The 13597-nt window shown below is 40.3% G+C and overlaps 1 protein-coding gene across 2 annotated transcripts in view; it reads right to left on the reverse strand.

Annotated features, from left to right (window-relative positions):
• Window positions 1–1940: 1940 nt before the first annotated feature.
• Window positions 1941–13597, reverse strand: part of CUNH8orf88 (chromosome unknown C8orf88 homolog) — a 19072-nt gene continuing 7415 nt past the window's right edge. Inside the window, exons 3-6 of one of the 2 annotated variants that reach the window (XR_001345557.2) lie at window positions 11005–11080; window positions 9084–9190; window positions 2769–2882; window positions 1941–2414 (exon numbers count right to left, since the gene is read on the reverse strand). Coding sequence is in view for 1 of the 2 variants with exons in the window: in XM_006103545.3 (XP_006103607.1) it covers window positions 2841–2882; window positions 9084–9190; window positions 11005–11080 (225 nt within the window). In the remaining variant the exon portion in view is untranslated. Of the gene's footprint in view, window positions 2415–2582; window positions 2883–9083; window positions 9191–11004; window positions 11081–13597 lie in introns of those variants that run through there. The other variant, XM_006103545.3, reaches the window with a different exon arrangement.

Consider the following 13597-nt stretch of genomic DNA (forward strand, 5'->3'; position numbering starts at 1 on the left):
GGTCACGGAAGCAGCCAACTGCACACACAGAAGAGGGGCCACAGGAGAACCAACCAGCCAGAGCCCTGAGCTTGGACTTGTAGTCTCTAGACCTGAAAGAAAATGTTTCTGTTGTTTAATCATAAAAAAAGTTAACATAACTTTGCACAAAACCACATTGGCTGAAACCTGCAGAATCTTTATGTATCAGAGTATAAACTGCTTTTTCCCAAGTGAACAGTTCTGTGACAGGTACCATTTATTAATGTGACATCATTATGTAATTTATTAGCATCATAATTCCTTGGATATAAGTCAAACAAATCAAGAAAAATGGAGAGAGAGTTTAACTTTGAGAAAACCTGGTTCATAGCTTATGGCATTATGATCCAGAGGGCTAAATTTCCTAATGAAAAGTAGACATTTCTATTTCAAAATACTTTAAACATTTTTTAATCTAAGTAAACAAAGAAGGAATATAGCACAAGCACCAATTTTAGGGAAATTATAAAATAGGGCAGGTGCTGCACAGATAGTTTCCAGATTCACAGCGGAATGACCACAACCCAGTCCCACTGCCAACGCCTCAGACGCTCCACTGTCTAAGCTCATAAGTTAAATATTTTTCATAGTAAAATCTCTTTTGATGATAAATGTTGCTAATGAAAATATAATGTGTATAGAAATTTGCTACTATACTATTCTGTAGTCCAAATTCCTTTGAAACCACAGGTCTTCCAGGAAAAAACTGTGAGGTAAGTTTTTCCTGGTTTTTTTTTTTGTTTGTTTGTTTGTTTGTTTTTCCTGTTGGAAAATTCAGAAAAAAAGGAAGCCTGAACACACACACAAAAAAATTAAATATAAAACCTAAAATATTTTCTCAAACTGATTCATGGAGTATTAACTTTTATCAATACCTTTGTATACCCACAGTCCTCATTCAATCCAAATAAAAGATTTTGTCATAGGATCTACCTAGACATAGGTCATAAATGCTGACATAATGCACACACAACTACATGCATGTGTCTCAGGTCACTTCTAACGAGGAGAAACACTAAGGAAAACCCCTGGCTCAACGTTTCCCTTATCTACCTAGCAAAGAATATCCATGGATAATGGACACCTACAGTGACTATTCAAACCATACACATGTACAAGATATGCAGATAATAAACATCTTTGCTCTGATTATATACAGTAACAAAGGAGGAAGAGATGGAAACCCAGGGGACTGTTGACACACAAACTCTTCTTGAAACACAGATTATAAATGTTTTCAAAATATAAACTACAGCCAATAGCAGTGTTATTCTGGCCAGTCCATGTCAGTGTCAGACTCAGAAGGTGCACTCCACCTTTGGGGATGAGGCAGTTCCCCACGGAGATTGGCAGCGTGACTGGGAGGTGCTGCCCTTACAGCAACGCCAGGCGGAAGGGCCCTGCAGGTTCCAAATTGGAATCATTCCTATTGTCTTGTTAACTAGAATTAAAATACCTTGAGAATAGGCAGAAAATAAAGAGCTCTTACACAGATTATACATCTATTTTTGTGTGAGAGAGCATCTGTGTATTTATTTACACACATCTATATAAGGGAACCTATAATATAAGGGCAAATAGTAGGGGAAATGGCCTGGGGATTACTATCTAATTTAAAGTGACCAATAAATGTATGCTTAATGAAGTTTTCTCTATTTAAAACTTAATCTACTTACTTTTCTGGGGAACAAAGCCATGAAAAGTGTGATGGATACTGAGAGACCAAGGAGGGAGACCTACATGGACTTAAAGCTTTAATCTGGTAACAAGCCCAGAGGCCAGTGAACAGAAATGTCCTGTTGTTAGGAGTTGAGGATTCAACCTAAACCTTCCTGCCAAATGACGGCCTTCCATGCCACCCAGCAGCCCCGAAGATGAGAGCTTCTGAGAGAACCGGAGTCGGGGAAGTTTGCACTTACCTTTCTGTCAGTGATACTGTTTGGCACTGTGCTGGAGTGAACCTTTAGGACTAGAAGTCATACCCAGAGTGACAAATTCCAAGAGATGGTATAAAAATTCCAGGAACTAAAAGTTTTTAAGCCCTCAAATTCTTCATCTATACATATTCTTGTTATAAGAAATAAAAGAAATTACAGAACTGAATCTTAATGCACCTCAACTGGTTGCAAACGCCTAATTTTTCCTCTTTGGAAATAAGAATGGGTTTTGCAATTACTTTTGTTCATGGGGTCTGATCAGCACGTTTCACCTTCAGTTTTGTTCACTGCTATTGTTTCCAAATTGTCACCCTTTGCTGGTAACGGTGACCCTTAGACAATGTTATTGGAGACATCTATCTGCAAAGACGATCTAAACATGCCCCCGTGTCACTGAGCCTGCCCTGCGCAGACGCGTCCTCAGCCACAGGTTGAAGAGACCCTCTCAGTGCTGGTCTGAAATCAGGAAACAAACAGAAGCCACTTTAGCAACAAGTCTATGCCATCTACACATCGCAGCAAATTCTTTATATTTGAGAATCTTTACAGCTTACATTTCCATTCCATTATTACAAGTGATGAAAAACAAAAACTGAAAGTAGCATGCAAATTATAAGTACAGTCTTCCCATGTCACTAACCACATTTTTATTTGTGAGTGCTTCTTCCCAATATATTTAGGAAAGTGCTTGAAAAGCTGAAACTGATTAGAAAATTCTTTATAGTTTAAAATATCTCTCTCTCATTTTAGGAGAAACCAAATACCCAACCATCAAAATTAAAAATAAATTGAATTGTCACAGTCCATTACAGTTATTGTTACTAGATCCACTTCATTTGCAGGTGTCCAAAACATAAAACAAATAATTATCTATCTTCAAATTCATCTGTTCTTAAAGTGCTCCTTAAAACTTTGGTTGTTTTCCTATAATATAAAAGAAAAACATAATGAAAACAGTTTTTACTAATTTGTTTATCAAACCAAATACTGTGACTTTATTAAGTGTTTACAGATCTAAATGCATGTTACTATAGAAATTATTAAAGTAACTGGAATTTGTCAAATAACAAAACAATTCTTCTGTGTTTAATAGAACATATGTAATTCATTTTTAAATATATTAGATTGTATTCCAAACCTGTTCTGTTTTTGTGGTACTTAATTTTTTAAATGTTATTAATAAATATATCAAAATTAAAGTCAATTCTAATGTATAAGGATTGGTTAAAATAATAAGCATACTCAACTTTTATCTACAAAATAAAATATTAGAGATGGAAAGTCTGCAATTGAAAAAATAACAGTTTTATAAAGCATTTAAGTTTAAGATTCATTTGTACAGACCAAGGATCATATGTTCCTAAAGTCTGTGAACAGGTAGGAAAATTCAAGCACCATTAAGGACACTTATCCTCTTTATTTTTTTAAAATTATTTATTGCTTAAAGTATTACAAAGAGTATTACATATGTCTCCTTTTTTCCCCACCCTTGACAATCCCCTGGCCTCCCTAGTGTCTTCACTTATCCTCTTTAAATATTCCTGTGTACAAGGCATTATGAAAAAAAAAGTTTAAATTCCTGCTTTAAGTTTAAAAATAAGAATTGGTTGGAAGTGTACAAGTTAGGGATTTTAAGTTAAGAAACATTGATGTATATTATGAGCAAGTTAAAATTTTTAAAAATTGTAATTAAGAAAAAAAGGCTATGAAGTATAAAGAGTTAGAAATCTCAAAACCGGAGACCACAGGGGGGTAGTCTGTATCTGTTTGAGTCATTCTCAGCATACCTATATTCTGAGCTCTTCTCAATTGAATCCCAGTTGCTTTTCTTTCTTTTTTATTTTTATTTTTACCATTATAGTGTTTCTGAAAACTCTAAATAAAGGTGCTTTACTATGGAAGTAAAGACCATAGAAGATGAAAGTCATGTTTACTGAGTGCCTAATGAGAGACAAGCACCATCCCAAGCACTTCCGACATGGTTGGAATTTAATGCTAACAAGTGCAGATTATCATTCTTATCTGTCATTGTAAAACGGAGGCCCAGGAAGGTTAAGTGACTTGTCTAAGTTTGAACAGGACACCAGTACACACAGTAACCCGAGCCTGATGCCAAAACACATGCCCTTCCCATCAATATAGTTTGTGTATTTATTTTGATTGAATCTGTTGAGGTGGCAGAGAACATTAAGACTAAGAACATCAGAGACATGCTAAAAAGGAATAAGGGGCATGACTCTTTTTTTACTATAAAAAGACAATGTGTGTGGTTGACTGGTGTGGCTTGGTGGTTGAGCGTCAACCTCTAAACCAGGAGGCCACGATTCAATTCTAGTCAGGGCACATGCCCAGCTTGCATGCTTGCAGTCCCTAGTAGGGGTCATGCAGGAGGCAGCCGATCAATGATTCTCTCTCATCATTGATGTTTCTCTCTCTCTCTCCGTCTTCTCTGAAATCAATAAAAAAATATATTTTAAAAACAACAACTAAATGAACAGAACAAAAGGCCCAGAAACAGACCAGACCATATGGTAGCCACAAAGATGGCGGGGGGGGGGGCGGGGGGAGGAAAGAACCGAGATTGTGACATAGGTAAATGTGGTAATTGCTGCCTCCCACAACCACATCAAAATTACAACTAAAATACAGAACAGCCCTAGCCAGTTTGGCTCAGTGGATAAAGCGTCAAGGGCACATGCCCAGGTTGTAGGCTCAATCCCCAGTAGAGGGTGTGCAGGAGGCAGCCAATCAATGATTCTCTCTCATCATTGATGTTTCAATCTCTCTCTCCCTCTTTCTTCCTCTCTGAAATCAATACAAAAAAAATACTATAAAATACAGAACCACCATCATTCAGAACCACCTAAAATCTGGCTGAATGGAAGTCCTACAACTAGAGAAGTAAAGAAAAAAGCACATCGAGACAAGTAGGCGGGGCGGAGGAGCGGAGGAGCGGAATGGGCTGGTCTGACACCCACATGTGACATGTTTTTAATCAGGAGGAATATCTTCGTTGCAGAAGCTTCCAGTGAGGGACAATGGGACCCAGGCCCACATCACATCTCCTCAGGCCAGGGCTCCAGAGCTGGAAAGAGAAGTCCCAGTAACTTCAGGCTATAAAAACCAGTGGGGATTGTGGCTGAGTGACACAGAGGCTGCTGGAGTCCCAGGCAGTTCCTCTTAAATGGCTACCACTAGGACTTACTAGGATTCACTCCCTCTGAGCTCCAGTGCTGGGGCAGTGGCTTGGGGGGATCCAGGGACATATGAAGAGAAACTGGACTGTCTGGCATTGGGGCAAGAACTCAGGGGCAGCTTTCTCGTAGACAGGGGTTCATTGTTCCTATACTGAGACCTCCCCCTCACAGAGCTGACTGGCAGGGGCCATATCTGAGTCACCACCAACCTGGTTCACACTGTTTGCTCCACCTGGTGATTCCCTGTGACCCCGCCCCACCCAATTTGCAGCCTCACCCAAGCTGTTTGCAGCTGCTTTTCCATATGAATGGCCTTTCCTGGCTCAGGTTTCAGACTTTCCTAAAATCTCTCAAACAAGCAACAGCTGGACTCAGCATGTCCCATATCTCTCAATAAGGGGCCCAAGACCTGGCACTAGCAGCAGCCTGCCTTGCTTCACAATTTGGCCTTTCTTGGGTACTTTCAAGCCCAATACAAGTAGCAGCTATCTGCAGATCACTCTGTAGTGCCTGACAGCAGTGGCTGACTTTGCATTATCTGGGAGGCCCCAGAGCCAGTGCACCTGGTGGACAGCTTCAGACCACAAAAGATTACAACTCTATACATCCACAAGTGATGCACTCAAGGGGCAGACTCACTGAAGCAAGTCCTGTACCATAAGGTTGTCTCCTGCATAGCAGCTCTTCCACTGTAGTTGCAGCTGGTCCTCAAAGTCAAGTGGCTTGGGAATCAATTCCTCCCAGTGAGGAATCAAGTAATCAAGACTCAACTACAACAAGACTGTGCACACAGCCCACAAACAGGCACAACTAGAGTGCCCAGCTTAGGTGACTGGGGAGGCTGAGTCATTGGGTCCTACAGGACACCCACTAAACAAGGCCACTCTATGAATTCCAGGAGACATAGCAGCTCTACCTAATACATAGAAACAAACAGGAAAGCAGCCAAAATGTGGAGACAAAGAAACATGTTACAAATTAAAGAACAGAAGAAATCGCCAGGAAAAGAACTAAATGAAATGGAAGCAAGCAAAGTAAAGAGTTCAAAACAATGGTTATAAGGATGCTCTAGGACAGTGGTTCTCAACCTGTGGGTCGCGACCCCTTTGGCGGTTGAACGACCCTTTCACAGGGTCACCTAAGACAATCCTGCATATCAGATGTTTACATTACAATTCATAACAGTAGCAACATTACAGTTATGAAGTAGCAATGAAAATAATTTTATGGTTGGGTCACAACATGAGGAACTGTATTTAAAGAGCCAGAAGGTTGAGAACCACTGCTCTAGGATATTAATTAGAGTTTCAAGGATCTTTATGAAAGCTTTAAGGGACTTAGTGAGACTTTCAAGGATCTTAGTGAGAATGTCAAAGACATGAAAAAGGATCAGTCAGCAATTAAGCATAAAGAATAATTTATAGGGATTCAACAGTAGAGCATGCCAAGAATCAAATCAATGATTTGGAATATGAGGAAGCAAGAAACAACCAACCAGAAGAGCAATAAGGAAAAAGAATCCAAAAATATGAAGATACAGTAGTGTAAGGAGCCTCTGGGACAACTTCAAGCATACCAACATTCACATTATGGGGATTCCAGAAGGAGAAGAAAGGGAGGAAGATATTTAAAAGCTATTTGAAGAAATAATGATAGAAAACTTCCCCTACCAAGTGAAAGAAATAAACTTACAAGTCCAGGAATCACAGAGAGTCCCAAACAAAAGGAACCCAAAGGGGCCCACACCAAGACATATCACAATTAAAATGCAAAGGGTTAAAGACAAAGAGAGAATCTTAAAAGCAGCAAGAGAAAAGCAGTTAGTTACCTACAAGGGAGCACCCATACGACTGTCAGCTGGTTTCTCAACAGGAACTTTTAAGGCCAGAAAGGAGTGGCAAGTAGTAGTCAAAGTGATGGATAGTAAGAACCTAAAACCAAGATTACTCTACCCAGCAAAGCTATCATTTAGAATTAAAGGTCAAATAAAGAGCTTCACAGACAAGAAAAAGCTAAAGGAGTTCATCACCACCAAACCAGTATTACATGAAATGTTGAAAGGGTATTCTTTAAGAAGAGGAAGAGGAAGAAGAGGGAGAAGGAAGAGGAGGAGGAGGAGGAAGAGGAGGAGGAGGAAGAGGAAGAGGTGGAGGAGGAGGAGAGGAGGAGAGGGAGGGAGGAGGGGGAGGAGGAGGAGAGAAAAAAGATAAAAATATGACCAATAAAATGGCAATAAATACATATCTATCAACAATTTAATCTAAAAGTCAAAATAAACAAACAAGGAATCTAACGAACAAAATAAACTGATAAATAAACTAGAACCAGAGTCATAAAAACATGGGACAGACTAATGAATCTCAGAAGGAAGGGGGAAAGAGGGATAGGAAGAGATTGACCAAAGAACTCATGTGCATTACCTATGGACACAGACAATAGGGTGGTGAAGGCCTGGGGCAGAATGGAAACTGAGCTGAGTGGAGGGGGGCAACTGGAGAAAAAAGGGGGCATCCATAATACTCTCAACAATAAAGATTTAAAAAACAACACAATAAAAAACTAAGATGACAGAGGACTTAGCCTCTCATTAAATATTGCTAGGATGACTTAAGATCCATGGAGAGGGAAAAAACAAACACTTTTACCTCACATTATATAGCAAAATCAATTCCAGGTGGATAATAGAACTTAATTAGAAAACAAACCAATAGAAGTTTTATAAGAAAACTAGAAGCCGGGTGCACGGATTTGTGCACTGGTGGGGTCCCTCAGCCTGGCCTGCGCCCTCTTGCTATCCAGGACCCCTCGGGGGATGTAGTAGTACGCAATGCGGCAAGTGGCTGGGGAGGAGCCCAAGACGGAGCCAAGTGCCCGCTCATCCTGGCCCCACTGCACCTGCCGCTGCCACTGCTCAGTAGCACTGCCATGGAGGTGGGAGAGAGGCTTGCACCACTGCAGGTGTGCTCGCCAGCCATGAGCCCAGCATCTGGCGCCCCTCAGTCAGCTGAGCAGTGCTCCCACTATGGGAACGCACTGACCACCAGGGGGCAGCTCCTGCATTGAGCATCTGCCCCCCTGGTGGTCAGTGTGCATCATAGCGATTGGTCAAATGGTTGTTAGGTCGTTTGGTCACTTAGGCTTTTATATATGTAGATATGTCATGCTCTTTTCAATAAACATAACTATTCCATTCTAATTCTTTTTTTGTTTTGTTTTGTTTTTGTTAATCCTCACCCAAGGATATTTTTCCATTGATTTTTGGAGAGAGTGGAAGGGAGGCTATGGTAGAGAAAGGGAAAGATGGGGAGAGAGACACACACAGAGAGAAACATCTATGTGAGAGAGACACATGTGCCCCATCTGAGGCCAGAGATTGAACTTAGAACCCAGGTATGTGCCCTTGACCAGGAATCAAACCCAAGACCCTTCTGTACATGGGATGATGCTCTAACCACTGACCCACACCAGCCACAGCCCATTCTAATTCTTCACTAGAGTGTTAATTACTTACAGTAATTGGTGATATTATACATTTACATTTATGTAATTTTATGCATTATGTTTCACAATGATAACAAAAATTGAGAGTGAATAAAATGATAGTATTAAAGATAAACATTTTGGAATTAAAATTATACAAAATTAGAAAACTAAGAGGGGAGGGAGAAGGGGAATGATGACAAAAGTGAAGGGCATAAGCAAAATATAAAAAACCCCATACACAGACAACAGTATGGTGATTATCAGAGGGGCAAGGGGGGATAGATGGTGATGGAAAGAGGCCTGACTTGGGGTGGTGAACACACAATACAATGTACAGATGATATATTATAGAATTGTACTCCTGAAACCTATAAAATTTTATTAACTAATGACACCCAATAAATTAATTAAAAACAAAACTTCTAAAGAAAAGGAAACTACTTACTGGTTTTTGAAGTACAATGGGATGATCAGGAAGAAAGTCTGGTTTTTTCCTGCAGATGGAAACACTGGAGAGCTTCAACAGGAAATCTCTGCTGTATTTAATTCTCTCTGTAGATATTAAAGATTAAATGTTATAACACACAGAACTCTTCCAGATCATTTTTCTGCTCAATGCTTTCTTGATATCCCTTAACTGACCAGAAAGGACTAATTTCTCTGCCAAAAAACTTGCTTCCAATTTTCCTCTTACAAGAAAAGTAAGCCAAGTAACCAAGGAAAAATGGAGGAAAGAGACGATGCTAAGTGAGCTGTTCTAGCAAATGACTGAATCCAAGGAGGGGGTCTTAGAAACCTGCAGTTTGTAGCCAAGGTAGATGACCTTCTGGGCAAGCTGGGCCTACCACTTGCAAGTGTGTTCAGAAGTAAAGGGTTCCCACAAAATAACAAGGTAGCCCACTGTATGGGAGAGCATATTTGCCAATGATACATCCAATAAGGGGTTAATCTCCAAAGTTTATAGAGAACTCATACAACTTAACAAAAGGAAGATAAACCAATTACAAAATGGGCAAAGGACCTAAATAGACACTTCTCCAAAGAGGGCATACAGAAGGCTAAGAGGCATATGAAAAAATGCTCAAAGTAACAATCATCCGAGAGATGCAAATCAAAACAACAATGAGGTATCGCTTCACACCTGTTAGAATGACTACCATCAACAAATCAACAAACGACAAGTGCTGGTGAGGATGTGGAGAAAAGGGAACCCTGGTACACTGGGAATGCAGACTGGTGGAGCCACTGTGGAAAATAGCATGGAGTTTCCTCAAAAACTTAAATATGGAACTGCTATTTGATCTAGTGATCCCACTTCTAGGAATAGATCCCAAGAAATCAGAAACACCAATCAGAAAGGATATATGCCCCCCTATGTTCATAGCAGGACAACTTACAATAGCTAATATTTGGAAACAGCCCAAATGCCCATCAGCAGAGGAGTAGATTAAAAACCTGTGGTACATCTACACAATAAAATACTACGCTGCTATAATAAAAAAGAAAGAACTCACACCATTTGCAACAGCATAGGTGGAACAGGAGAGCATTATACTAAGTGAGATAAGCCAGTCAGAGAAAGACATATATCACATGATCTCACTCATATGTGGTATCTAATGAACAACATAAACTGATGAACAAAAATAGATACAAAAACATAGAAGCACCAAACAGACTGTCAAACCTTAGAGGGAAGGCAGGGGAGGGTGGGCAGGTGGGAAGAGATCAACCAATGAATTTACATGCATATATGCATAACCCAGGAACACAGACAATAGGGTGATGAAGGCCTGGGGTGGGGGGGGGCAGGCTGGGAGAGGTCAATAGGGAAAAAGGGGACATATGTAATACTTTCAATAACAAAGATTAAAAATAAAAAGAAGAAATGGTGGGTGCTGTTGTGGGACTGAACCCTGTACCTGTGGAGTCTGTATGAACTACAGTGTCAGGATTAGATTGGATTATAAAACACCCAGCTGGTATTGCAAACAACTGCTTGCTACATGGAAACACTGCACATCTTGTGTCCGAAGTGAAGTGCCGAGAGTACAGAGAGTACGAGAGTCCAGGAGAAGCACAGGAGGGCCGTTTGTACCTTGCACATACCCAGGGAGAAATCTTCAGGAATGTCATAGAAGTTCAAAATTGTACATGACACAGAAGATACACAAATAAGCTTCTACCTGCTTAAGCGATTGTTATTATGGTCTCACCGTTAGAGCAGTCAAGCCTACAGCCTGACTAATATGGGCAGAAATCAACCAAAAGAATATAATAAATGTCTATTACAGCAAAGCAAATATTAACTCCACATAAATACTAACACTCTCTTATGAAATCTTGGAATTATAATAAAAAGTTACCTTTTTTAACTGGAGACTGATGTTGCGTTTGCTCGCTGAGGCCCGGAGAAAAGGCCTGCATTCCATTCGTCTTACACTGTTGAAAGAAGAAAATAGACTTTTTAATTAAGGTATAAAAATTTTATGGAGCGCCTTTTTACAATTCAAAAATATTCTCAATTACCAAGTATTAATCAAGGCATATTTTTTGGCTAAAGGATAAGCAATATGGTAGTATACCTATTAAAATAAGCAATACAGATCTCTTTTAAAATATATTCACATATTTTTGTCATGATCGTAATTATTTTTGAAAAGGACCATAAAACCGAAGATGAATAATATGATCTTAAAGATAAATAATTCCAAGTGGCTCAATTGATTGGAGCGTCGTCATGTACACCAAAAGGTTGTGGGTTTGATTCCTAGTCAGAGCACATGCCTACAGAGATCCAACAACAGACTAGAGGATCCCAAGAATCAAGTCAAAGATTTGAAAATATGAAGAAGCAAAAAACACCCAACCAGAAAAGCAAAAACAAAAAAAGAATACAAAAATATAAAGATAGTGCAAGGAACCTCTGGGACAACTTCAAGCGTACCAACATCCAAATTATAGGGGTGCCAGAAGAAGAGAGAGAGCAAGATACTGAAAACCTATTTGAAGAAATAATGACAGAAAACTTCCCCTACCTGGTGAAAGAAATAGACTTACAAGTCCAGGAAGTGCAGAGAACCCCAAACAAAAGGAATCCAAAGAGGACCACACCAAGACACATCATAATTAAAATGCCAAGAGCAAAAGACAAAGAGAGAATCTTAAAAGCAGCAAGAGAAAAAAAGTCAGTTACCTACAAGGGAGTACCCATATGACTGTTAGCTGATTTCTCAACAGAAACTATGCAAGCCAGAAGGGAGTGGCAAGAAATATTCAAAGTGATGAATAGCAAGAATCTACAACCAAGATTACTCTACCCAGCAAAGCTATCATTTAGAATTGAAGGTCAGACAAAGAGCTTCACAGATAAAAGCTAAAGGAGTTCATCACCGCCAAACCAGTATTATATGAAATGCTGAAGGGTATTTAAGAGGAAGAAGAAGAAAAAGGTAAAGATAAAAATTATGAACAACAAAGTGACAACAAATACATATCTATCAACAAGTGAATCTAAAAATAAAGTGAATAGAAAATATGATGAACAGAATAAACTGATGAATAGAATAGAATCAAGGGCATAGAAAGGGAGTGGACTGACAATTCTCAGGGGGGGAGTGTGGGTGTGCGGGAAGAGACTGGACAAAAATCGTACACCTGACAGATTGCAGCCAGGAAAGGCAGAGGACTCCTGGAGAAAGGGGACTGTTGGAGACTGCCGGACCAGGCTCCCCTAACCGGGCAGCCTCCAATGCTGCTGAAATCTCTCCCGGAACGGCCAGCTCAGCCGCAGAGACCGCACCATCTTGAGTGGCTGTTATTAGAAGCGTATACATCCAGAGACCCTGCAACCATGGCACCCAGGGACTAGCTACGAACGCAGGAACACCGGATTTCAAGCAGCACGAATACATGGACTCAGACGAGCCCTGCTCCTCCTCATGGAAAGGTCAGATTTCACCTAAAGGTGCAGTTTGTAATTCAGGCTGGAGAGAGGAATGTGCGTGGGGGAAGTCTGCGCCCCACAAAGTCCGCGGCCGTGGGGCCAGAGTGATCCACGAGTGTGAAAGGGGTTCCGCAGGGCTTCTGGCAGAAGGGAACTCTAAAAATCAGCCCATAGCTGGACTGGGTGCAAAAAGGCAGCCTCGGATTTTGCCAGTGTGCCGGCTGCTTAGTGCCAGGGGAGAGAGGACGTGCGGAAGAGACTTTGGGAGAACTGCGCACAGAGCTGGACGGTGGAGGGTTGCTAGCTCGCGCACCTACTCAGGCTCTTTTTTTTTTTCCTTAAATCTTTGCGTTTGATTATTGAACCCAATACACAGGATCGCCCAATTGGGGTCACTCACAGAGACTGCAGGGTAAAGTTGTTTTTGTGGAACCTGGGAATCAGAGCGGGGAGTAATGATCAAGGAACCAGCTCTGGGGCAGTCGACTCTCCCAAACCAGTATTAAGTGCGAAAGGGAAAACAAAACCTAAATACTGGCTAGAGAGGACTTATAGCCCAGGAGGTCAATCCAGAAACACTGCCACCCAGGGGCTGAACCACAAACTGACTCTTCTGTAAACACAAATAAAGGCAGTCTGGGAAACAAAGAAATACTGCCTGCTTTAAAATCAGGACTGTGGTTTACAACACGGAGGAACAGTGTATCGCGGGGAACTTCAACACTCTCCTGAATACCTGACAGGACTAAGGCGTGCTAAACAGAAGAGTAGAGGAAGTGAAGGACCTTCACTACTACACATTTTTATTTTTTTCACCTTCTACTTAAGAAACTAATTTTTTTTTTCTTTTTTCATCACATGATTTTACCTTTTTAATAACTACATTTTTATTTTTAACCAGTATTATTACTACTACCATTTACCTTTTTTTTAAAGTGTCATTTTATTTTCTCTTTATTTTATTTTGGGATTAGTGTTCTACATTCTATTTTCATCTTTCCTTTAGCATCATT

This window comes from Myotis lucifugus, unplaced genomic scaffold (assembly GCF_000147115.1).
Source record: "Myotis lucifugus unplaced genomic scaffold, Myoluc2.0 scaffold_490, whole genome shotgun sequence".
NCBI classification, from domain to species: domain Eukaryota; kingdom Metazoa; phylum Chordata; class Mammalia; order Chiroptera; family Vespertilionidae; genus Myotis; species Myotis lucifugus.